General features: G+C 37.2%; 1 protein-coding gene across 3 annotated transcripts in view; it reads left to right on the top strand.

Annotated features, from left to right (window-relative positions):
• KCNK2 (potassium two pore domain channel subfamily K member 2) overlaps positions 1 to 27245 on the top strand; it is a 107725-nt gene that overhangs the window by 68610 nt on the left and 11870 nt on the right. For all 3 annotated transcript variants that reach the window (XM_018085389.2, XM_018085390.1, XM_008932941.2), the window contains 3 exons: positions 8910 to 9070; positions 12163 to 12349; positions 20622 to 20761. In XM_018085389.2, coding sequence (XP_017940878.1) covers positions 8910 to 9070; positions 12163 to 12349; positions 20622 to 20761 — 488 coding nt within the window. The remainder of the gene's footprint in view (positions 1 to 8909; positions 9071 to 12162; positions 12350 to 20621; positions 20762 to 27245) is intronic.

Below are 27245 nucleotides of genomic sequence, written 5' to 3'. Positions count from 1 at the left end.
TTGAAAATCTTTAAAGAATTTAATTTGAAAAAGTACATATGCTTGTTCATTTTTGCAGGTGTATATGCTGACAGAATGAGTAAGCTTGCAGTTATTTAAAAATGTTTAAATTTATCTCTGTTCAGGTAACATTGAAAGTTAAACATGTTACTTGCTTTGCTGAATCAGGAATATAACACATAAGTAGCTAGAAGTTTAAAGTGTGAAGTCAGTAGAAGTTATTTATGCATGGTTGTTCATTTTGTCTTCTTTTAAGATTTCACATTAGTCCTAATTGGAAAGATTTCTCAAGAAAAAAAAAGAAAAGAGAAAGAAAAATAGAAGACTAGCTTCACACTTTTATGTACTTGATGGTGAGCCTCATTGACAAAAAAATACCTTTTTTTTTAATAAGAAAATACTACCATGAATAAAGATCTTCAGACTTTTTTCTTTTAGAAATGTGGCAGTGTCCCTCCTTTTTTAACCTTAAATTTTTGAGGAAATTGTTTTATAATATGCTGGTATATGTTAGGACTGCATCAAGAAGCAGTTTTGTTAGGAATGAAGTATGTGGCTATTTCATGTGTGCAAAATAACATGTTTATACATAGTTTCTCTTGAAGAGCCCTTCTTCCTACCTGTCTCACTAAGATTAAGCAGCTGTGTACTTATGTGTAAATAAGGAGTTTCTCTTTCCTGGCAGTCTCCTTGCACTGTCCCCTGCACAGCTCTCTGCCAGAATTTCTCTGCCTATCTCTGATTCAGGGTAAATGGTCTGGATACATGGGCTGTGTATGTGCAGCATATAAGCAAGAATAGATACAGAAAGAAAAAATTGCTGAGGAAAAATTATTGTATTTTTGAACACAGACCTGGGGAAAGGTCTCCTGAAGTGAAATAGGGTGCATGAAGAAAAGTTTAAAACAGGAAAGAAAATTATAGCTTACCTGATAGGTCAGGGTACCTGCCTTCACTTTGCCCATTTGTATCAGCTTAACATGATTTGAGGTCCAAGTTTGCTGATCATGAGGTTTTTAGTTCTTGTTTTAAATGTGTGGCTTCACTTAAACCCAGGTGTGTTCACAGAGCACCTGTGCTAGCACAGAACGTGTTTCATGGGAAACTGGATGTCCTCACCTCTGGGAATAGCAGTGCTCCTAGAGAGAAAAGCCAAGTGCTGGAGACTTGACATGTTTTAGCTGTTCCCATCTCATTTGTTTCTGTAAGTCTACCACAGCTTTAATTTGCTAACACTTCTACTATATTTTATTATTTGTAGGGAAGACAGAAACATGTAGAGGCAGGGTAGTTTTTCACTCTGCTGGAAAGAAAGTGGATTGCTTTGCCCCTGGGATGGAGAGGCCAGCAAAACTTGCTTTACCCAGCAGCAAGAATTGATTTATTTGTAAACAAAAATGCAAGCCTGTTTCTTCAATTACATATAGGGAACAAAAAAGAAAGATATTGAAAGAAAGCCCCCAAACTCTAGAAAAAAAAGTTGTTTATGATTTCCATAAAAATTGCAGCATCAGAAAAATTGTACATGTACTGGTTTTGTCAGTACATCTAAAATTCACAATTTTTGTTTTTCTGTGGATCACCTGAGTTAATTTATTTTATCTACACATTGATATTTCTGTTGACTTTTTGTGCAGAATGAGTGTCACTTTGTCACATTTGATATAGATTTACACTTGATAAAAATATGGGGGTAATAAAAGTTTCATGATATTGTTAAGTATTAACTTTTTCACTTAAAGTACATCATGTTTTTGCCAGCCGTGTTAGCCAGGCATCTTGCTCCCATGGAGCAATCTTGCTTAGAGGAAAAAAGCAAGTGGGAGTTTTTGAGTTTTGGATCGGATTCAATATTGCTAGTATAAGAATTAGAGGTAAAATTATTACAAGCAATAACAACAAAAGCAACACCAAAAGGAAATAATTGAAAAAGGGAGAGAAGTCCTACTACTGATGAGATGTACATACTCTTTAGTGGGCGAAGTGACAGCTGAATGAAATGAAGAACCTGTACTGGGAGGCAGAGCTATCGGAATTGATGTTTAAGCTTTTAAAAGCATTTTAACAGTTATTACCCAGTTCCTTTAGAAATTGCCTTAGCAACTGAATGTGGGTTATTCAATACTGCAACAGCTTCTGTATCCATACAGAGACTTTCCTTTCAGTGCTCCTTCACCTCTCTAGCACAACACTTTGACTTGACTTAAAGGAAACTTATTTTCTATGAATATTTATAGCCTGTTCTTTTAAAAAAAGTTTTATTGATTTGATTACTGCTCCCACAGAACACAGATGAAAAGAAACCACTGAAAGGAGATCAGCTGCTATCTTGTCAGTTCTTGACATTTTATTAATGTCAGTATAGGTTTTCCCGTTATTATTCCTAGTTTAAAGAGGGGTTTTGGTAATTGAGAGAGGTTTTTTTAATAAAATGTCTTTTTTTCAGGCTTAAGATGGAACATCATAATCTTCAAAATAATATATTTACAGGTTTGCAACATAGAATTTTGTATTAGTGCTAAAAATAAGAATTTTGTAGGTTGGATGCCAGAGAATAACAAATACCAAATAAACAGCAGTACTTCTTGACAACATGGTTCCCAAATCAATGACTAAAACTAGAGAATTGTCTTCTGGGAGCTTGAGCAGATGAGTGAAATGATTGAGTCACCAACCCTGGAGGTATATAAAAGATGTGTAGATGTGGCACTTAGAGATACAGTTTAGTGGTGGGCTTGGCAGTGTTAGGTTAATGGACTCAGTCTTTAAAGAGCTCTCACAACATGAAAGATTCTGTGATTCTATGAAGAAATTATGTACAACTTCTGTAGAGATTTTCAGTTTCATAGCAGAATATTGTTTAAAACAGAGATACCTTTACTTCTGTGTTATTGCACAGGGCTCCTTCTTCAGCAAGACTTATGCAGGAATTTCTTAAATTTAAAAATTAAATTATTTTCTGTACATGCAATTGAATTAACTTGATGGAAGAGCATTATCTGCGTCCTCATAATGGGATCCACAGGCAACAGCTTGTAAGCAATGGCTGTAACACATAGGATGTGCACGTGTGAAAGAGTTCTTGAATATATGTAACACAGGAATATTGTACTTTCAAAGCAAGAGTATTTGTGTTCAATGCATCCAAGTACTTAGATTTTAGAATAATCCTTGTCCTTGTTCAGCCTTCAGATTCTCTTGGACTGTGTTCAGGAATGTATGTGCATGGACATGTGCATCTGTGCTGGCCCTGACAGGAGGGCAGTCCAAAGATTTTGTAAATATTGACAACATATATCTATGTGGTCTTGGCTGAGGTTCTTTGAAAACTTTGGATGCCAAACTTTCACTAGTTAGGGGTCAATGTAATGCATAGTCCTCACCCATGGATTTGGTGTGAGTTATGGACCTAGAGAATTTTGGAATTTCCTTCCCTCTGTGCTTCAGTTACCTGCTTGTCAAAAAGGGAATAGGAATTTCCTAGTTACTTCACAGTGTTGAGGGAAGTCACATGGAAAACTGAAAATGCCCTTATATTAGTACTAACTAAAATCATAAAACCCCATGAAATATTTATAAATATATAAATATATGACACAGGCATACACAAATATGTCAAAGTTGGAAGTGTAGGATAGAGTTAAGAAGAGGGAAGGAAAAGAGATCAGAGTAAAAATGTGGATTTATCCACACAATGAACACAGACATGCAAGTTATAGTATTTCTGCAGTGTATGCAGAGATTTTCCCATAGTCAGTAAGGGTACATACACTATCTTTTTGTTTAATAATTATGTCTAGACCATTATTTATGCTAAAAGGCATATCTTATTTGTCTGTGATTAAGTGCATATCTTTGCTTTGGCACTGATGGGCAGGGATGTATTTAAACGCTAATCTCCTGAACCCAAGTAGTCATCCAAAGGGAAAAAGCATTTTAGCTTCTAGAAATTCAGTGAGGTACCTTTCATAAGGATTTCATCAGATAGCTCCTCAGGGCCTCGAAAAAGCATCTTTTGATCTCTTAAAATCAATTTGACAGTCAGTATCAAAAGGGTAATCGCTGTAATTGAACTGGGGGTCAGGGTGGATGTGAATCCGTGGCGATACTGCCATCAGTTGCACACAGTGCCCAGTGGCTGAGGCCAAGGGCGTGGCAGCCACTTCCCCTGGCTCCACCCTCATGGGATTCAGCAGGCCAGGAGCTCAGACTTTTCTCTGAGTGCATGAAATCTTCTCAGTATCAACTTTCTGTAATTCATTTTTGTGTAATTAAGAGTGTGCCTGCTCAGCAAATCATTTATCCTCCAGTATTGAGCTGTTCCATCAGTGGGCTGCATATCCAAAGCTACACTGAGAGTAGATTCTCATATCTCAAAATATGTGACATTAATTTGGTATAATTTTCACTTTATTTGATACCTGAAGAATGATGCCTTGTATAGTCTGAGTTATGTCAAAAACAGTGAGAAAACATTTACTACTGTTTGAATTTATGTTTTCTTGTTTGGAAAGAAAATGTTTCAAAACTTCCCCAGACCTTTCAATCTCACTCGAGATATTTGCTATAAATTAATTATAAGTGGTGACACTCTCATCCAGTCAATTTTACAAGTAAAATCTAGTCCTGGAACTCTCAAAAGCATCTATAATCTCTCATATGAGAAATACTTAATTACAGCCAGCTAGTTTCAGTAATAGTTTTCTGTGAAAAACATGCTCATTTGGAGTTTTTCTAAATCCACTCTGAATATGTGGGTCTAAAAGAGCTATCTGAAGAACTGAGTTAGAGGTTAACTGGAAAGCAAAGGGATCTCTTTCTCTAGTTAAAACAGAAAAAAGATATTTCTTTAAGTTAATTGTCAGTCTTCCTTCTTATGAATGTTTGAGTGCAAGGACACACTCATCATCTGAACAAAAGTGTCTTGTCAGTTGTAGGAGAATTCATAGCGTTTCAGACTTCTCCATATTCACAATATAACTTGATGTTTGTCATGAGGGAGAAAAAGACTCAACCAGAAATTGAAACTTCAAACATTGATAATTATAAATCTATTATTGCTTTTGAGCAAAACAAAGTTACTAATTTCTGCTTAATAGCAAATCTGCTTCAGATGAGAAGCAGACACTTTTATCCTCAAAGAAAGATGTCAAAAAAGAGAATATGAAAATAAAAAAGAATCCTATAAAATCTTTCTTTTTCCCTTTCTTTTAGCATAACTCTGCTTCCACCTCTATTGCTGACAAAGAGGACCCAGATTCCCTTTGAATCTGATTTGAATATCAGAGGCTCTAAGGGGTTTGGAGTTGAAACTATGGAATATGTTATTTTGTTGAGTGGAGCAATTAGTTACAATCTACTTACAATGACTTTTTATTCTTAATTCAGTCAGGGGGCGGTGGAAACTCCTTCTAAAATGCATTTCTTGTCCACAGCCGCTTCTCAGAGACAAGACCTTTGGACACTAAAAGCATGCTAAGCACTTAGCAGGACATGAAAGAGATGTGGTGAAATTAGGAGGCAAATCATGCTCCTGGTTATGAAAGTGAAGTGGGGAGGGTGCATCGGGGAGGGGCTGTCTGAAAAGGACACTATTTTGGATGAAACTGATCTCATTTGGCAAGTTAAATTTTGTACTCTGTACTGTTCACTGTGGATAGCATTGGTTAAAAACCTTGAGGGAAACTTTCCAATAAACTTAGCAAGTTTAAATAAAGCCCTTTTTCCACTTCCACTTCAAAACCAAGCTTTTCAGTTGATATGAGGAACAAACTTGTTCTAGGAACCGGTAGTAGGAGCCACTTCGTAGAAACAGAGGAAGTGATAAACTGCACAGGACTGAAGGTGTGAAGAGTAACCAAGGTACTGAGGCTGCCTTTATGACTGCAGTGTGTGTGTCCTGTTCACATCCCATCTAGGCAACTCTGAGGCAGGGAAAAGGCAGAAGAGCATGGTGTGATGTGGCTTATTCCCTGAGGTTTCTCACTGAACAAGACAGTCACAGCCATACTTTAAGCTGGCCTCTGGGGCAGAAGGGAGAACTCTGAAGTGACAACACCATGTCAGGGAGCTACTGCAGTGGGGCCAGGCATTCCTACCCTGCACATGGAGAAGAGCTGTGTGATACACAGAGATATGCGGTGGCATTCCTGTGACCATGTGCTCCCCTCCAAACACTGTGCCCCAAATTAAGTTTTCCTTGTTTTTTACTTAGCAACAAAATTTTCTTTGTCTTAATTATTATTATTATTTAAAGAAAATAATAATATTTTTCTGACACAAGCCCCTTGGGAATTACATCAACCATATGAAATATAAACACGTTTCCTCTCCTGTTGTATAAATAATGGATTAGCTTTTCACTGGAGAAGCTGAAAGTAGGATGGAAGGACAATTTGTGTAACTCACAAAGTAGGCTGTGGTGTACAGCAGCAGCCTGTTATAAAACATGACACAGTAGGAAATGTGATTACTGTGTTATGGAAACCCCTTGGTGGATCAGGTCGCTAAAGTACATCGCCTATGCTGAGAGCACTATGGTTTGTGTTATGTGCAGTGAGCATCTGGACACAAATAAACTCCTCCCTGTTGGTTTATCCGGTAATGTGTGAGAGTTTTGAAAAAGTATTACTGATAATACAATACCTTTTCTGTTGTTTATCAAAGAAAAGCATCTGACAGTTTCTAGGATGAAAAGCAAGAATTTGAGTGTAGAAGTGAGTCAGCATCTTTCCCTCAAGGAAGACATAACCAGTTTAGGGAGGGGAATATACAGAGCCGAACGAGAACTTAGTGTCCTCTTACCAATTAGCAGTGGATGAGAAGCGTGCTCCAGAGCAACTGTCTCTGTAATAGCTGTGAGGTGCTCAGAGAATGCCTGTTTATTTTATGAAGTAAGCCAAGAAAAACTGCCTGCTTGGCATGTGCTTCACTGCACTGGTGTTTTGTCACTATTACAAGACATCTCTTTTGTGGAGCAAGTGCATACAAAAAAAAAAAAGGGGGGGAGAGACCAATTTCCAAATCCCATAGTATGAGTTTTCTAAATCTGATGTATCCAGATTCCTGATTCTGAATTCCATTGAGACCTCCCAGGAATTACACCCTGGAACTATTCAAGCATCTGTTGATGCATAAACAGGCATGTTTATGAAAACAGCTTGGATCTGTTTGTCCCTTTTTGGTTGGTGATGAGCTAATTTTATTTTAAAACTCAAGAGTCCTTACCCCTTGGTGCATGAAGGGACAGAGCAAATTCAGTGGAGTTGAAATTTCCTGAATTATAATTAACAGTAATTTTAGCCCTGACTCTCATTTAGGGAAGCATACTAGGTTAGTCTAAAGCTCCTGTGACTTTTTTCCATTTGCCTGATTTAGACTTTTTTTTTATTATATTAGTGCAGGGAAAATTTTAAAAGCTGTCGGACTCCACAACCTGTATTTGATATTTCCTGTAATTTTGCTCTTTTTGTTTAGTTTGACAAGGTTTATTAGTCAACATTTGGGGAAAATTTTTATATCAACTTTCTTTTATCTAACTGAACTCTGTCAACATTGCATTTGTTGTTTATATAATGACTATCTGAACACAGATATTAGGGCAAATTATCTAGGAGTATAACATATTCCCAATGTGATTTATTTTTATTTTAATGAATCATAGGATCACAGAATGGCCTGGGTTGGAAGGGACCAGGATCAAGATCATCTAGATGCAACCATCTCTGCCATGGGCAGGGATACCTTTTACTAGACCAGGTTGCTCAGACACCCATCCATGCTGGCCTTAAAAACTTTCAGGGACAGGACATGCACCAGTTCTCTGAGCAAACTGTTCCAAATTAAGCGAGGGACAGCTTTGTGTTGTGTGTACTGCAAGGAAAAAGTAGTTTTGGCAACAAAGCTCTGGTGTAGCTTACCTACATGAGAGCAGAACCAATAATTAGGATAATAGGTTTCATAAAGAAAACCTATATGTTAAACCAATATGTTAAACCAAATATGCTCAGAATATTTAAATACATTGTGAAAAAGCACTAAGCTATTTTAAAATTAAAATTTGTCTATTATCTCATTCACAAGAAAAATGGATTTTCATTGAAGGACTTATGTGTATATGGAACATCTCATGCAAAATATAAGACACTAACAAATTTCTCAATTACATGCTAAAATATTTTGCTACTTATTTATGAGCTATTTTTGAGGGCATTCTGTGGGTGCTGGGGCCTGTGCTCTTTGTATTTCAGTTTCTCTGTTCTAAGTGGACCAGCAGCAAATGAGCCAACTGAGGCATTTTGGGGTGCTCTTTTACACACAAGCCAGTGAAGACAAAATGATTTCCGCTTTCAAATGGACAGAGCTGTGAACTGTTTCTCTAAGATTTGTTTGCAACACTGAAAGAACCATAGCCTTTAATAATGAAGAATCTAAGCAGTCCTATTTATGCTAGAAATCCCTGTTTTGCTCATCCAAGTGGTTTTTTTCAGACTGCTTCACTTTGAAACTCAGCCTGTCTGAAGGAAAATTGTATGTTGCTTACAGGTACTGCAGCCAATTACAAGCCCGGTAGCAGACACTTGCAGGTAGCAGAGGCTAAGGCATAACAACCAATTGCTACTAACTATATGTAGTAGATAAGAAGAGCTGTCATGTAATTACAGAAAACATTTCTCAGAGTTTTTCTTCTCCACAGTACACACAGAAGATAAGTTGGTGAATTGTTCAGCAGTTTAATTTTAGCTCAGAGTGGATTGTATGACCTACATTTTCACTTAATTTTTCACAGTGTTTGCTGTGTCATATGGTTAACCTGGTAGGACTTGTTTTTAACTGTTCTGTTCCTGTAGTCCTTTTAAAATGTGTAATGTAAAATCTGTTACCTCTTAAACATCTCGTTTGTAACTTAGGCTTTGGAAACATCTCACCACGCACACAAGGTGGCAAGATATTCTGTATCATCTATGCCTTATTGGGAATTCCTCTGTTTGGTTTTCTATTGGCTGGTGTTGGAGACCAACTAGGGACAATCTTTGGAAAAGGAATTGCCAAAGTAGAAGATACCTTCGTTGTGAGTATGCGGGCTGCCTCGTTTGTTTTTCATGCTGCTTGTTATTCTAAATTTAACCATTGAAATTAAAAGTCTGAAAAACAGGGTATAGCTCATCAGTGCAACCAGATGTATAGCAAAAGGTAGGAAGGACTTGACCTAGTCTGAACTTGTTATTGTACACTTCTAATTGGGTGAATTGGATGAAGCCAAACATTTCCTGCAATGATTATGGCTGAGAAGAGGAACAAGATCCAAGGTATTTTATGAAGCCCAACATTTCCTACAATGATTGTGGCTAGGAAGAGGAACAAGATCCAAAGTATTTTATTTTTGCTTTGCCCTTGTACTCCTCAGCTTACTGTGATCCTTGACCTTAAAGGATTTTATATAGATTGTGATAACAAATCAGTGACTCAAAGAGGTATAAGAGGGGAGCTGTAGGGGTAACATGGAAATTGTTACTGTTGCTGTGAATTCACAGATCATGTTTTGTATCTGAGTCTTAAAATCACAATTCTTAAAATCTCTGCTTAGATTCCATCATACCCGAGGAATGCTTACATTTCCAAGTTTATGGGTCTGTAGGTGACTAAAGCCTTGGTCATTCACAACAGCAAGACAGGATAAAAGATAGAAAGCCTATTGGTGCTCCCCTGGCATTGGACTACACTTTGTGGTCTCCTCACTAGGCTGTATTCACAGTTTAAGGTGTTTTCAGCCTCTTTTGCTAAACCGTCCAGCACAGACTACAGGATCATGCCCTTTATTTTATTTGGCTACAAGTCTTTAATCATTCATGTGAAGTAGCACAGCTTCAATAGAGGAAGAGACCCGTCAAACAGACTAGAAGCTTGTGCAGATATTGATAAAAGTTCAGGTTCTTAACAACCAATGCCTTGAATCCAGAATCTGTTTCACACACAAAAAATTACATTAATGTTGCATTTTACTAACAGATTTTTGAAGCTGTGAATACTTAGTAACCAACTTGACTTTGTAGCTTTGTTTGCATCAGCACTGCTTGTGTTAGAAGGCCTGTTTTTCTGCAACAAGTCCTAATCTTTCATGGGGGACACCTTTTCTGTATAGAAGGGATCTGACATGGCTTTATTTTTGAAGCAAAGCAAACTGGGCCTGTGCTGAGTAGCCTTATGCAACACGTAAATACAAGCCTGAAAGGTGTTAGAAAAGGCATATATTTTTGGCTTTGAACCGTAAGTTCAGGTCCAGACAAGGTACTGGTGAATAACATAGAAATCCACTGAGGCTTGTCTAAAAAAGGCAAGAACATTCGATAAGAACATTTTATAATTTCTGGGTTTTGTAACTGATTTTCTTTTCTTAAAAGTATAGAAGATCTGAAATCAATTTTTGTGTCTCTTTTGCTCAGAGAGATAATGGTTTTCCTTTTTTTTCTTTTTCCTCATGGATGTATCCCTGCAACAAGAATGTCCCAACACAAAAAGCAGTATCTTTCCCTCTTTTGACAACATCTGAAAGAAAACACTAGTCTTTAAGTTGCAGTCCTTTATCCTATTTATTAATTCTCCTAAGAAACTGGAAGGTGCTGATGTGTCAGAGCAGGGAATTTTATGTTACCATAACCCAAACTGCTACTGTGATTTGGTTTACAGCAGCTTGACCTTGGTCATGTTGACTGTAAAATACAATTTCCATTAAAACTTAAAAACAAGAAAACTTGCACCATGAACAATCTGATTTCATTTTTTATCTATTTTTGTGGAAATTTCTGGGTTTATATATTCCCTTCTTTTAAGCTGAACCAGTATGCATTGGATGGATGGAAAACTTTTTTTGTAAAATGTTAAATTGGCTGACCATATCAAATGGGACTTTACAGTAGTCTGTTCTAGCTTTGGTACAGTTTAGAAGAAAATATTAGTAGCTGACACAATACCTTAACAACTTGGTTCATTAAATCTACAGATTATCTCAAGATGGGGAGAGAACCAGAAGGTGGAAGACAGAATTAGCATTCAAAATTATCTTAAAAATTTTGAAAAGAAGTCTGAATAGATAGGTTGAAATTCAAGAAGGACAAATTCAAAGTACTATTGGAAGGAATAATAAAATATTCAATTATATGTCAATTACAGATGTATAGGTGCAATTTTATAGAAACTTTCTGCAGACTCTAGGGGCTCATATGGGTTAATGTCTTATTGCTGTGGAAAAATCTACATCACAGTTGAAAGTATAAATAGGAAAGTAAATATAATAATAGGCAAAACATAAGAAAGGATCCTTCCACTCTATTTTGTGCTATTTTTTTCATATCTAGTTTTTAGTACAACACTTAGTGAGACATGGGATAGTTTGCTCATGCCAAGTAATAACAACAAGAATTGAAAGGGGAAGAAAAACAAAGAAATTAATTTATTTGGACTAAAGAGCATATGACTGAAAGAAAACACCTGTGAAAGTTTGCTTGAAAGACAAAACTAGCAATCTTTTGATTTGCCTTGGATAAGATCATAAATAATAAACTGAAGGAGTTGAGATGCAGATTATGCATTGGAAACTCTCAAATGACAAGAGCGATTAAGCACAATCACATGTCTGGCCAGTAATGTGTTTGCAGTGGCTTAAGTGGGGTTGTTTTTGTCTTGGACCAGGTTTGGAAAAGGTGATTTCTTACATCACTTCCAGTTCTGTTTTCTATGGTTGTGTTTAACCAATTGCTTGACTAGAGAGAACTGTATGGTTAAAAGTCACCTTATTTGTTTGCTTATTTGTGGATGCACAGAAGTAGAGATATTACAGGTGCCTGCACTGCTTGAAGGTCACTTGAATATCTAGACCCCCCTCAAAACTTTAGCATGATCAGCTGTTAATATTAATTAATGCTATACATGCCACTCACCCAGAACACAAATGTGGCCACAGTGTGACTATCCTAGGATAGTCATGTTTGCTTTGAAACCTCTTCAAAAAATAAAATCTTGGTTGGATTTTCCTGTTTGAGAGTTATAATGCACTGTCTTCTAGAGCAATGCAGTGAACACCAGGGGTGATGGATGGGTATTTATGTGGAGTTATGTGCAGTTTTATTAACCATGGATTTCTTCTCTTTCCCCTTCTATTTCCAGAAATGGAATGTGAGTCAGACAAAGATTCGCATAATTTCAACAATAATATTCATACTGTTTGGCTGTGTGCTGTTTGTTGCTCTTCCTGCAGTTATATTCAAGCACATAGAAGGCTGGAACACACTAGATGCAATTTACTTTGTGGTCATCACTTTAACTACCATTGGATTTGGTGACTATGTTGCAGGTAAGATTTTCTCCTAACTTTTTATCTTACAATATTTTGCACAGTGATATTAATTCTGCATTTTTTGTCTTATTTTTGGGACAGACATGTCTCTCTTGTGGTGCCTGTCTCACAGTTTTACCCTTTATCATTCTTGTGTCAGTGCATGTAACAGAACCTGCCCTCATTTTAGTTGATGTGGCAGTCTAGAGATGGGAGGTGGGACAATGAAAGTCATGGTACCTGTTTCTACATACTGTGTTTATTCTCCTCCTATACTGTTAAAAGAAATTTAATTTTTAGATAATTTTTTTTTATTTTGTTCTTACAGATAATGAGGTGCAAGAATAAATACAGTATTTTAAGATGACTATGTTTTCAGCTGGAGTTGCTAAAAATGTCTCACCCTGTAAAGTTATATGATTTAGTCTTTGTGTGCCTCCCTTACTTTCAAAATGTTCCAGAAATCTGTTTCTGTCATTGAAGTGTCTGTAATGCTGTTGGATCCTGCTTTGGAGATTTTTTTTTTTGTCAGTATGTGTTTGTCTCATGTGTGTTTTGTAATGTAAGGAGAAGGTTTAGCACAATTCACAGACAATGTGTCCAACTTTTATGGTTCTATTAACCTGGATTGGTTGCAAATAACTTTGACATACTGAGGTAAAAAAAACTTGGGCTGGTTCTCTGTGTCAACTTTTTTATTGAAAAGGTGTTAGAGGTGTTAGTCCACTTCCCAGAATAGATTTAAATGTATGCTGTCTCTGTTGAGATAGCATGTTGATCAAAGTCAGTGATGTGTAGAAGTGAGGATTAGAAATTCAGAGCTTTGTGCTTTGAGTCTGAGACTTACTTTCTTCAGTCTGATTTGATGCTTCTGCTTGTGTGGCACCCTCAACTCTCTTGCATGAAACACCTCTCCCAGCTCTGAACTCTGTGCAAGGCAGAGGTGGCTGAGAAGGCCAGAAGTGCTGGGCTGCTGTCCATAGCTACTCAGCCAGAGTGTCGCGTTTATAATTGACATCTACGTGCTGTGGGCTCATCCTGTGCCTCATCTGTACCCACGGCTGTGGCATGAGCCCAAGTGTACCAAGCTGAGGGTCTCCAACTGGGTAACTCCTCTTATAAACTTGCATGAAGTTTTGCCTCATGGCAGTAATGTGACTGGTCTTTTTGCTGGCAGAGGGTTGTTGAAGCCCGACAAGGACCTCTGAAGTATCTGAGCTGTTTGGCATATTCACAGAATCACAGAATGCACTGAGTTGTAAGGGACCCACAGGGATCATCAAATCCAGCACAAGACCACTCCCAAGAGACATAAATGATCTGGGTAAAATGGGAGGAAATTTAGTTATTGTTGAAGATACTAAGCTATGAAAGCATTCTAAAAATAAAGGTTGCATGAGAAGTTGCCAAAGATTCTTGTAAATTATAAAATTGAGCTGTAAAATAGCAAATCAAATTTATTTGAACTTTTACATAGTTATTTGTGATGTTCATTTTTTTTGTATGTGTGTCACTGATTTCTCCCTATCCCTTTTCTTTTGCATATTCTTTTTCTTATTTTAATTCTGTCTTCAGGATTTTGTGATTCTGATCAGATACTAACTAGCATCAAATAAAAAATTTATGGTGTTTCCAAGTCAAGAGTCTGGGTGCTTTAGACTTTCATTCCTGAAGGGTACATGTATGTCAGGGAATAAAAATGATAGACCTATGAAGACCTAGTTATATTTACTGTAAAGCATTATGTGAAATGCCCACTTGGCTCTAATGAGAACACTGAGTACATTCATCATTACTCCCATTATATATTTCCATAACTTTTCTATTTGTAGGCCACTTGATATCATAATTTGTTCCTACATCACGTCCGCTTTTTAATTTTACCAGGAAACACTTTCTACAGAATGTCCTTGAATTACATTGTTCTATAGCTGATGGCCTTTTATGGTTCACTTGCTACATTTTTTTATTTATTTTAAAATCCATTATTTCAAAGTGTCATGAATGTTTTCTATTTCCTTTGAGTAACGTGTAAGACTGGCACTCGAACTGCAATAAATTATTGACTGAAAGTTTCAATATTTGGGAATGGGACTTGTACTCACAGAGATAATGCTCAAGAGAACAGGGTTAGATGTTGACTCCATCCTAACTGGGATGACTCCATCCTAACTGGGAGATTAATGTTACCACTGGACTATATTTTGTCAGAGATGAAGTTGACAATATTATCATCTTTGGGCGGACTAATATAGTTTATGGCCAGTGGCTTGAAGGATTTTTCAGAGAGGTCCACTTGTTTTCTCGTTATTTAACATGGCTAGTTAAATAAAAATTCTGAAAAATAGGTAAGATATTAATTGAATGTGCTTTGCATGGTGGAAGCTTACAGCCACCGTGTGTATAAGTACTAAGCTATTTGAAAAAAACTGACATTGCAAGTTCTCAATACGGCTGAGAGAATTTGTCCTAAGGGCTAGGCTTCCTTATTAATTTTGAGGAAATATGAAGAATCTTTTGTACTCTAACAAATTACTAAGTTTTCTTTATGATTTTTGGGTTGCTTGTTTTTCCTTAAGGTAAGTCAAAACTTGTATGGATGCAAAGGGCCACTGATACTTTTGTGGTAGGCTTTGTCTAGAGCATTCTCCTTGAAGCTGTGGAAAGCTGAGTCTGTAAACAGGGGAGAAATGTAGAGTTAAGGCATGGAATTATCTATAAGGATGTGGGAGAGGTTGTCGTGATAGAATATGGGTACTGTATCTGAAATTGTGCCTCTTGAGCATGGTGGTCTCAGTTCGTCATGTAGCAGACAGAATTGTGCTTCAGTCCACTTAGTGCCTCGGTGCAGTGCATTTGGAAAAAATCCTCACATTGGATTCCACAGAATTCCAGTTAAATCTGAAGTGTGGTGGTGGGCAGTGATATTCTAATTTGCAATTATAGCAGAGTGTACTCTTAGCAATAAAAATCAAAATGGCAATTCTTTTAGCACACCAGAGGTCCACATGATAATTCATAAATATGTGTCAGTTTTGGCTCATGAAGTTCCCTCAAAAATCCAAAATTCCTATATAGTTGAAAACTTTCAAATAATCTCCTTTTTTCTGGGAACTGTCATCTCAGAGAGAAAAAACGTAAGTTTGCAAGCCCTACGTATAAATCTCACGGTTGTGTTAACATAGGTATTGGGGTTTAAAGAAATATTTCTTACAATATCTGTCATTTTTCACGATCATAGAATTTGCTGCTTTCTGGCACTACTACAGGTAAGAGATGAAGAGAAGCCCTGAAGAACTTTTAGGAGCCAAAGGAGAGTGTGTTTCTGAAAAGCTGTACCAAAAGGGAGCCAACAGAAGAACTTGGGATTTAGGAACGTAATGGTGTTAAAGGCTGTAGTGCAGATTGTCATATTAGAAATTCTTGTAGTTCTCCAAAATTTTTTCAAAAGTTTCTTCTCATTTGGACATGAGATCATGTACTGTGTTCCCAGAAACTAGAATGCCAAAACATCCCCTTTGGTAGTCAGAGTCTAAGTTGTTATTTGGAGCCTGTGGAAATTTCAGCTGTGGTTTCCCTCAGCTGTGGTTTCCATCAGCAAGATGCCTTAAGGCAAACATAAAAGACTGATAACTCATAGTTCATGCAGGGAGGGAAAAGAGGCCTTATAATGCATTTCAAGAAAATATATGAACTGTATTCCAAAAAAAAATAAACTAAATGTTCCTCTGTCTTATGAAATTGATTTTTCTAATTTTTGGAGTGGTTGAACTTTTTTTTATGGAGACAATTTTTTTAATTAAAGAAAGCTTAGTGTAGCTTTTCAGGAAAAAAAGAAAAACTGTAGTATAGCCTGCACTGTTGTATGAAAATCAGGACATAGTCAAACATCCCTTTTCTTGTTTTCAAGAGAAACCATTGACTTGAACATGACAAAGGAAAATCCAGCCAAAACCATGAATATCTTGTGAAAGAGAAAAAAAATCTTTCCAGGTCAATGTGTCATTTTTTATTACAATGAAAGGTATTATTGGGTACTAAAGTTAGCACTGAGGCACATGAATATATGTACAAATGACAATATGTTGTTCAAATGTACAGATAAATCCTTTAACTTACAGAGCAGTTTGGAAAGTTTAGTCAAATATTTCTAATGGAGTTAATCTAACAGGTTTCAAATCTAAATTAGGTGACATGTCCAAAACTTGACTGAATTAAGTAGAGGGCAGAAATATAAACAGCACATCAATAGTCTGTTTCACAGTGGGGTATAATGATGACATAAGATTATTTCTCAATTGGTCCAGTTAAACAGATCACAGAATTTTACAGGTCTTACTTTAAAAATGTATTCCAGCTCTTTTGTTATTTTTTTTAGGGGTGTGTGTGTGTTTGTTTGTTTTGTTTTCCTAGTTTGAGTTCTGATTTTTAACTTGCTGCTTTTTTTACTGTTTCAGTCTGTGATTGAATCTGAGGTATGGCCATTGTAATACAGACACCTGGGTCTGCACTGTATTGGTTGGACTGAGACCCAGTTTGTAGAGTGCTGAGATATTTTAGTCTTATTTAATGTCACCAAGCTGGAACACTTCACCTGGTGGTCAATAGCAGCCCAGTTGATCTGCTCTCACCATGTGATACTACAAACTGGCAGAAAGGCCTCTACAGAAATCAATTCCTGTCGCGCTGAGCAAGAGGTGTGTCGAACATCCCATAAGAGAGCTATGCGCTCTCCCGCAGGCTTTGTGTCTTTTTTAGGCATTTGGAAGTGCTCTTTGCTCCCTCAGGACCTCATGTCCATAATAGGGGCTGTCTGGTGTGAACTATGCAGCCTGTTTTAAGTTTAAGTTGGAGTGCTGTCTTGCTTGCTGTCTGTGCAGGACAGTGCATAAGGGGTGTTTTATACCTATGGTTTGTATTCTGAAGTAGCTTTCCATTTTCCATTGAGTAGCATCAAGTGACTCGTATGGCCTACTTACATTCTCCCTCACAGACAGTGCACTATTATCTTGTCCCAAGCCTTCTGCATTTCTGCATCTCCTCAGAAGCTAGCTTTTCTCTGTCTCTCTTTCTGCAATCCTCAGAGGTAACTCCTTTCAAGCTGCAGGGCTGAACCTCCATATTTCTTTGGAGTGGAACAGGTGACATTTGTAGATTAAATGTGTTTGCCAGATATTTCACAACAGATGTGATGGACAGCTACTCATTATTCTGCAATTAAAACTGAATTAAATCATATTTTTATACCCAGACTAATTTTTACTGCTTATGAAAAATCATAGACATTTCGTGATTTGAAGGGCCAACTTTTGAATAACTCAGAAATTTGTGCTGGTATGGAATTAAGATACTCAACATCAAATGTTTCTATTTTGAGTCAGTTAGCTGTAGAAAGAATGGGGAAAAGAGTGGCAACAGTAAAGAAAATTATTTACTTAAAAGATATTTGTTTTATGTATATAAATAAGTAAAAATATATATATTCGTACACTTGAGAAGCAGAATCTGTCCTAAAGCACCACTGAAATATTCTCTAATGCTATTCTTCACTAAAATGGAGTTCTTCACCTCAGTAAGGAGTATGTGTCTGGGCCATAGAACAACCTATGCTTTCCAAAGTGTTGAAAATCCCAAATAATTCAGAAGTTGTTTTGCAAACATAAGGATGGTGGCAGCAGCAATATAGTAGCCTCTGATGAAGATGGATGGGAAAACTCTTTGATTTCTCATAGATTTCAAGCTACTTTGGATCAAATCTTTACCACAAAACATCTTGGCAATGAAGTGTGGCTGCTCTTGGTAACAGAGTATGGCAGTGAAATTGCTAGTTAAAGAGTAAGCATGCTCCAGTTGTGAGATTTCTTCTTTATTGTGGTTGTAACCTATTTTGGGTAGAGGTTAAACAAAGCTGGGAAAAAAACTTTGTCCTACAGCCCACAAAATTGGTTTTGCCAAACAAACAACAGAATTCAACTTCTGCCTTCTCAGCATTTTGCTTCCTAAAGGGCTACATAAACCAATTTGCTTTGCAAAAGAAAGATGATAGCGAATCATATTGATATGCTTTTTATAATGTTACGCATAAACTCATTGGATTATTGCTGTACTTCAGTATAAGTACATTTAGCTATGCCCACTCATACCTAAATACATTCATACCAATTTAAATGAATTGTAATTCAGTAGGTAATGAATTCATTTACTTGAAATTCAGTACAGTTGACTTTCGATCATGTTTTCCTCCCAGTAAAATCCTATCTAATGACATTCCCAGGTAGCTGCATTAGAGTAGTTTGAACATCACAGGAGACAGTATTTATCTCAGGACAAACACCCTTAGGTATGTCTCTCTCTGTCTCCCTGAGATTCGATTAAATTGTGAATTCGCCTGAGGAGTCCTTGAAATTCAGAAGTTCAACATTTAAAAGGGTTTAGCTGCTAAGCCTTATCCTAGATTGTTTCTTTGGATACTTTTTGTCCTTTTAAATTTAGGAAAGCTGAACTCCTTTGGGCACAGCTAGATGGAGCCATCTCCTGGCCAGACAGTACAGAAAACTTGATCGAATATGACTATGTCCTAACTCCTGCCCCAGTAATTAACTTTGCTCCAAATAAATTAAGTATAAACTGTGAAGGAAACTCTTCCCGCAGACTGGCAGAGTTAGGTTCCAGTTTCAGTTTATAAACACAACATGCCAAAAATTAAAAACCAAGTGGATACTTTCTATGATACTTTCTTGTGCATTGTGTGAACAGCTGAAGAAGATGAACCACCAAACACTAGCCCCTGATAGAGCAAAGACATGGTGGTAATCAATGATTTTCTGAAATACAACAAATTTTTGGTGAATTGTCCGTAAAATCCTCTTTTACTAGATTGACGTGAGATGGATGTTGTTAACAAATTACTTCATTTCTGATGTTTTGTTTGTCTTGTGCTGTGACAAACTCATCCCATTGGTGTTTGGTTGTCTTCTACCTTTGCCTGGGATTACAAGGGTGTCAAAGCATATCCGTTTTCACAATGTGGATTCATCTCTTGGATAGTTGAGTAAACCATTGCAGCTTGATGTATTTTGATGAAAAGGTCTAATTGATATGAAAGTAACAAAATTTGTCTGTGAGGGCTTCCATACAAAGATAACTGTCTGTAAAATTCTTTGTTATTTGCAGGTAATCTCAGTGATAATAAAACTATGTAAAAGCATTACTCTCCATGAGAGTTAATCTTGTTAATGTAACAAGGTGTATGATATTTTGGGGCCAATTTTCCTTTGACTGTTTCAGTATAGGATGCAGATACATAAAGAAACGTGTTGTGTACCCACACAAGCTACTTCTATGTGTCAGAAAAGGTTTTACTGTAGAGTCTCTTCAATTGTGGGCAGATATGCACTTAAACCACTGTTTGCAGCAACATAAACCAGAAGTCTGATTTTATTTGTTGTAACAGAGATGCACTGAAAGTTTAGCGCTTCTGTTTTATTATACTGCAAGATGTGAAATGTGAGTTATTTCATATTGTCAAGAGGTCTGGAAGAACATAACTTTTTTCTGTGGAGATGAGACATCTGTTCTCTATAGCTGTATGATACCTGAAAGCCCCATCACAGACAAGAAGTTTGTGCTTTTTTTTCTTTAATGCTGAACAGAAGTGACTGGTAATTATGGCAGTGGGATTCAAAAAAGCTGCCGTCAGCTGACATCTATTTTATCCATATTTTTTTGAGTATGATCAGTTCAGCTCAAGTCCCTGTACCCTGGTTTCCCTCTGCAAAATGGAGATGATAATGTTTGCCTACCCAACAGGGACACTTGCTAATGCAAGTGTTAGTCTTTCTTTACTAAGGCTAAAAGTTCAAGATGTTTTAAAGTCCTTGCAAAACAGCTTTCTCAGGGTATGAACACATTACAACCAGAGTAATACTTAAAATCTAGTACAGCATGGTTATTTGGAGCAGGTGGGAAGTCCTTTCTCTCAAGCTGGCCTCAATGATCTCTACCTGCAGGAATTATATCAGAAATGGAATCAGTTTGTGTTCATTTATTAATATTATGAATGATTAGCAATCATTGTCTAAAATTTGCGTACTTCAAATTTTGCTTTCAAGAGTGGATGAATTTTTATTACAGTTATTCAAATGCAACAAAACATTTTGCTAGGAATTTTTGCCTGGGTAAGAAAACAGAAGTTTTAAGAAATGCAACCTTTCTGGGAAAATTAATTTTAAACCATCTTTGCACCTATAACTATTATGTTTGATTTAATTTTAACTGTGTTGTTTTTCAGGGGGATCAGATATTGAATATCTAGATTTTTATAAGCCAGTGGTGTGGTTCTGGATCCTTGTTGGACTTGCTTACTTTGCAGCTGTCCTCAGCATGATTGGAGACTGGCTAAGAGTCATATCAAAAAAGACAAAAGAAGAGGTAAGAACATTTTGAAAGGGGCAAAAATACTCCTTTGAAAAAACTTCTATTAGAAGTCACATGCTTTTATAGCTGCTTTTGCTCTTAGAGTGCATAGATCAAAGCTGTTTGTGTATAAAATATATGCTGCATCTCAAACTGCATCAAACTTTGTAGCAGACTTCAAACATACTGTGATTTATTTTCAAATGGCTGCATATAAAATTAGATTAAATGTACTAATAAATTAAGCATATATGCACAGTTGCACCCGATTTATGGGAAAAAAAATCTCAAAAACTCCTATCTAGGCAGTAGAATGTAGACCTTAATTTTTGAGAGGAAAATTGTTCTGCTTTGTTTCTATAGGGGATGCAGGTATGTAAAGAAAACTAATAAATCTCTAAATAGTTATATTTGAGATACCTTTGATCATTTTATAGCAATAAGAAAATAAATGTTTCATCTCATGCAAGGTATTGAAATGAATTATTTAAATATGCCTGGATATATTTTATCATGGTATCTTCAGCAGTATCTTTAATTATTTGTAGTCAGGTATATTGTTTTTAATTCAAACATATTTTTACTTGTAAATATGTATTTGTTATTCCACTGATGCTGCAATATTTTACTTTAAATTTTGTCATCTAAGAAAGTGTCCTGTTTTTGAAAATGTTAGAGGGTAAATAAAATTCCTTTCATTGTAGAGCACACAGTTCAGATTTTACTAGAAGTTAGAGAAATAAATTTTGTTTTCAGCAATGCATTATTTCCCTCTAATTTAACCTGAGTTTCTTTGCACGCATCAGTTCATTTATGCTACTCAAATATAAAAACTCTAATTTGTTTTTGATGGAACGAATATGTTGGCTACTGCGCGGTGGCCTACTACTTACATTGTTTTAAATTGTTTTCCTAGCTGTAGGGCATGACATCAATGCCTATATGTGTTCCTGACAATCCTTGAGTTCCCAAAGACCTTGCAGTAAAGGGTAGCTTACCCCTATATACCTTGGCTCATTACAGACCCTCAGGGTACCTGCCATCTTCTGAGCAGGGGGCAGTGGCGATGCTGGCAGCGGGCAGGAGGATGTGATCTGCGCACTTGGGAAGGATTAAGCCCACTTTGTGTGGTGGGCAGTCCTTTTTCATTGCCCTCTTCGTGATCTTGGCTCTTTGTAGTTAGAGGCAGCATAGTGGTAGGTCTGTTGTAAGTGTGCTTACACACCAGGCAGTTCATGAGCACTTAGCGCTGAAGCAGAGGACAATATTTATTTGATCGGTTTCATTTCAAGAGTATCATCTTTTGCCACGTGCTGTAAATTTAAAAGGATATTTATGACTTTCCTGACACAATGAGCTGTACTAGTGTACTTCACAGGTAGAGATCAGCACACAAGTGTTCCCATTTGCAAGTTCAACAGCTTGCAGGATCACCATTTTGTTTTCTGGAAAAGCTCTGGGGTTGTCTTTAACAGCCAACCTACATGACTCACACTGGCTGCAGGGAAACCAACAGATCACTTCCAATGCCAGTAACCTGAATGGTTTTGTTTTGTTATTTTGAACTTCAGAATTAGGTTGGTTCCCTCTGCACCAGGAAGAAGAGTGGGGTAAGCACATGTGGTGCTTTCCCTGTGCACTCTCTTAGTGTCTAACTGTTCTCAACTTGGGGCATTTCCTAAAGTGTCTTTAGTTTCCCTGGGTTACTTTTTTTGGGATGTTTTTAAAAAAAAATACAATATGACTGAGGCACTATGACTAGGGACTATGTAGAAATATCTTGTTCAGGATTGTTTTTGCTGTATTATCTCAGACACCGTTGACGCATTTTAGTTCTTCTCACTATTTCCCAGAATTAATGTAGTCTTTAATCTTAGTTTTCTCATATTCTTTTCTGTTATCCAAACAGCATATTATCCGGAGATCTTGGTATCTTGACTACACAGCACACTGAGGTTTTAATCTTATAATTATGGTAAAATACTAAGAATGTTTGATTTTTGTAATATCTTGTGAAGCTATTTCAACATCGACTAACTTTGGAAAAGGTTTAAAGAAACACGAGTTGAACAAACTCATGTATTCCTCTAACACATCAAATGCACTCCTGTTTCTATCAAGCAAAACTCTTTGCCAGGTTATGCAGCACAGTGCAATGCTGAGCTTTCTTTTCTCAGGCACTGGGAATGTATACCCTGTTTCATCTTTCCATTCTTTCTCACCTTTATAGCCTAAACAAGCACATTCATTTTGTCTACAAAAAGGAAAACCTCATTCTTCAGATATATCCAAATTCTCTTGGCTGATGCAGGTATTTGGGATTTTGCTGTATACAAGTCTCATGCATGTTACGTTAGATTAAAGACAGATATAATTGGTACCATTTGTTCAATTAATCATATCTCTAACATTCAGAAACATCCCCCCTACTTCTTCACCCATTTCTCAGGCATGTCTGAGAATTTGTAACAGAAATAAAATGGTTTAGCACTTTAAAAATGCTACAGTTTTTAGAATGGCAGAGACCAATTTGAGAACTGAATTTTGGCATAAATTGTGTGCTAGTTAAAATATAAAAGATAATTTCTGTGTTCTAATGATACTTTTCAGGGAGAAAGTGATATAAATATATTAAATTTTGTTATAAGATTAGTTTGAACAGAAGTATTATACAAATATTTACTTTACATGTTTCATTTTATGATAAAAACTGCTGCTCTTAGCTCATCCTTGGTATCTGCCTAGGAAAATTTGAGTGAAGAAGCTGAGGGAGCTTAGTTGAAATGCAGTCATCAAGTCTCCTATATACCATCAGAAGCCAGAGGATACTCTGAATTTCTTGCACTGTCAGTTTTTTCAATTAAACCTAAATTTACAGTTTACTGTTCCAATTTCTGTGGGTGCAGATTATAGCAGGGGAACCTATCTGAAGTTCCAATAGAAATGAGTGCAATGAAAAACCCTAGTTCTATGTTTGTTTTTTTAAACTCTCTTAGGGAAACATTATGTCAGTCCTTGGAGAAATAGCTCATTATACCTAAAGGTAGCCTTTGAAGTTAGAAACAATGTATACACTGAAACCTGTTGAGAGACAGAGGCTATGATAAAATCTACAGGACCATTACTAATGCACTCTGAAAACTGAAACAGTTTAACATATTTTCTAGGGAATAGGACCCTGAAAATCTTCCTTCATGGAATTTCTCACTATGGATATCAACACCTACAAGTACACAAGAGTTTGTGTAGGACTTGTATCACACTTTCCATGAAAAAAATAGTAGTCTAACATGTTTTAGATACAGGTGAGAGCAGATAATTCAGTAGTGATCAATTGTATTGGTTTCAGCAGTCTAAGGCCAAGCAGCAAAGTCTAGTGAATGTTATTAGAGTCCAGGATGAAGACGGAGAGGTTATAAGTGTTGAAAAGACCCTCTTTACTTTCCCTCAACAAGAAAACTATGTATCAGCAGAGGTTATATCTCTTTTGATGGGCAGCCATGACTGGGAAATATCAGGTTGGAGTCCAGTCACTAGCAGGGTTCTGCAGGGCTCCTCCATCTTAGGCCCAGTTCTCTTCAACATTTTCATTAGTGACATGGGTGCAGGGCTTGAAGGAATACTAAGTCTGCTGATGACACTAAATTGTGAGGAGCTGTTGACTTCCTTGAGGGCAGAGAGACCCTGCAGAGAGACCTCAACAAATCAGAGAGGTGAGCAATCACCAACCGTATGAAGTTCAACAAGGGAAAGTGCCAGATTTGCACCTTGGATGGGGCAACCCTGGATCTACATACAGACTGGGAAATGAGACACTGGAAAGCCGTGCCACAGAAAGGGACCTGGGGGTCCTGGTTGATGGCAAGTTGAATATGAGTCAGCAGTGCCCTGGCAGCCAGGAGGGCCAACCCTGTCCTGGGGGGCATCAGGCAAAGCATCACCAGCTGGTCGAGGGAGGGGATTGTCCCGCTCTGCTCTGCACTGGGGTGACCTCACCTTGAATATTGTGGGCAGTTTTGGACACCCTAATATAAGGAAGGTATTAAGCTATTAGAGAGCATCCAGAAGGATCACAAGGATGCTGAAGGGTCTGGAGGGGAAGACATTTGTGGAGTGGCTGAGATCATTTGGTCTGTTCAGCCTGGAGAAGAGGAGACTGATGGGAGACCTCATTGTGGTCTTCAGCATCCTCATAAGGGGAAGAGGAGGGGCAAGCACTGATCTCTTCACTCTCATGACTAGTGACAGGACTCAAGGAAATGACATGAAGCTGAGTCAGGGGAGGTTTAGGTTAGATATCAGGAAAAGATATTTCACCAGAGGGTGGCTGGGCACTCGAACAGTGTCCCCAAGGAAGTGGTCACAACACTAAGCCTGAGTTCAAGAAGCATTTGGACAACGCTCTCAGACACATGGTCTAATTCTTGGGGTGTTCTGCATAGGGCCAAGAGTTGGTCTCAAGGATTCGGATGGGTCCCTTCCAACTCAGCATATTCTATGATTCTATGATAATTATGTCTTTTTTTTGCCCTTTCCTGTAGTCTAGGGTAAAAAGTACTGATAAATAAATAAATATCATAGCATATTTAGAGTATGAAAGGAAATCCCCCTTATTCCAGGAAGAGGGCATGCTGATAATGAATATCAACTAATATCTATAGTTCTATTCATATTTTTAATGTGGTTGCATTGTTCTTAAAAGCAGTATACATAAGATTTTGCAGTAATAATGCATTTCACCATCTCAACAAAGTAGAACATCTATCTTTTTTCAGGATGCTAACAGGAAAACTTGCCATATGCAAGTGGACCTGAGACAAATATGATCAGATATGCACTAATGCACAAGAATGCTGTATTTTGATAATAAAATCCAGACAACCAGTATGCCAGTCAGTTGCTCAGGTGACTTTTGTCTCCGGAAATACTCTTGAGAGTTTTGTATGCATCGAATGGGGGGGTAAGTCAAAGACAAGTAGAGACAGAAGTGGGAGTTTTAGAAGGATAGATCTGCTGCTGGAAGCAGTTCATACAGTAAGATAGATGAAATATCAGAAAGTCACTGGAACATGCTGTATGCTGTAATCTTAAGTAGGTGATCTGTCTCTGAAGTTTAGCTTCAGTGGTACTAGCTTGCCTTAAACTCCCTCCTATTCATTATTCTCTATACTCTGATTGCTCAGAGCACTTTTAAAGTCTTCTGAAAAGTAAATTTTCAGCAGGATTTTTTTCCTTATCATATTTTTTTCTTTTACTTCAGTATGCAGCAGCTTCTGAATTTCAGAATTTTGGACTATAAATTTCAGATGTCTGTTTTTAAATTTAAGTGCCTAAATCCCTTGACCTCACAATATTCTCTTTGTTAAGTTCTAGTCTGGAGTCCACTCAAGTCAGTGAAGATAGGATTCACCTCTAGTGTAGATATCAATATCTGACCTAGTCATCTATATTTCCTTTATAGTAAGCAGAAGAAAATGAGTGTTTCTAAGATGACTCATCTGAATTTTTTAAGGTGTCTGCCATAAGAGACAAATTGCATCTTGGATGAGCCTGTTCTCTTCACTGTATATCAGGAGTGCAGGTGACTGACTTATGTTAGACATCAGCTCAGTTTGAACAAGTGGTTTTTCATGCTGGGTGTCTGTCTCTTGAATTGAACAATATGGTTCCAGCTTTAAAGACTAAGCTTAAAATTTCATAAGAAATAGCACAGTCACTTCTTGTGGAAATTCAAGAGGCAGTTGTTATCTTTGATATTTATAAACAATGTAAAAAAAATTGACTCATATGAATCACTATTCAGTTTAATCTTCTTGGCACCAGTGACAGAGCTGTCACTTGTGCCTGTCAAAACAGAATTAGGTTTGACATGATGATGCCATGGAGATTATTGCACTCCCTATGTTATTTGTTGTCTTTTCCTTTTACTAGCTTCAGATTAAAGGTGCTTACCCAGCATAAGGGTGCCAGTTTAAAGAGAGCTTGAGGCTGTTTCTCAAATTCCCTGGGGAGGAACACTAAGTGTAGGCTGTATACATGAAAAGATGAAAAAGGGAGTGGACTCAAGCAAGAAAGAGTTTTGCAAGGTTTTAGTATGTTGAGCCAGCCTACCAGGCAAACAGATAGGCCTCAGAGGCTGTTTAATGAGGGTGTGTGACCAAGGAAGAGGAAGAAATTGTTCAGTTTTGATGAACTCTTTACCTGGCTCTCACTGTTTCAAGAAACAAAATCTATTCACTTAGAAATGAAGGTCATAAGAATAACTCTTCAGCCTGGTGATCAGGGGCTTTTAACAAAGGTGTGAGTCAATTGCTGACACATTCTGCATTATTTTAAGTGAGATGGATCAGCTTCTGTTGAAGAAAACAACTATTTGGGCTTTTCCTCTTCTTATGTCTCCTTCCCCAAAAACAAACTCTGTACAAACACCCCTTCCCTCCCCAACCTCCTTAGCCCCCAAAAGCCAGTTGCAGTAGTTTTATTTTAGAATTTTACATTC

This window comes from Manacus vitellinus, unplaced genomic scaffold (assembly GCF_001715985.3).
Source record: "Manacus vitellinus isolate BGI_N305 unplaced genomic scaffold, ASM171598v3 scaffold_8_pilon, whole genome shotgun sequence".
Taxonomy (NCBI): domain Eukaryota; kingdom Metazoa; phylum Chordata; class Aves; order Passeriformes; family Pipridae; genus Manacus; species Manacus vitellinus.
The sequence above is the reverse complement of the archived record's forward strand: the minus strand, read 5'-3'. Positions and strand labels throughout refer to the sequence as shown.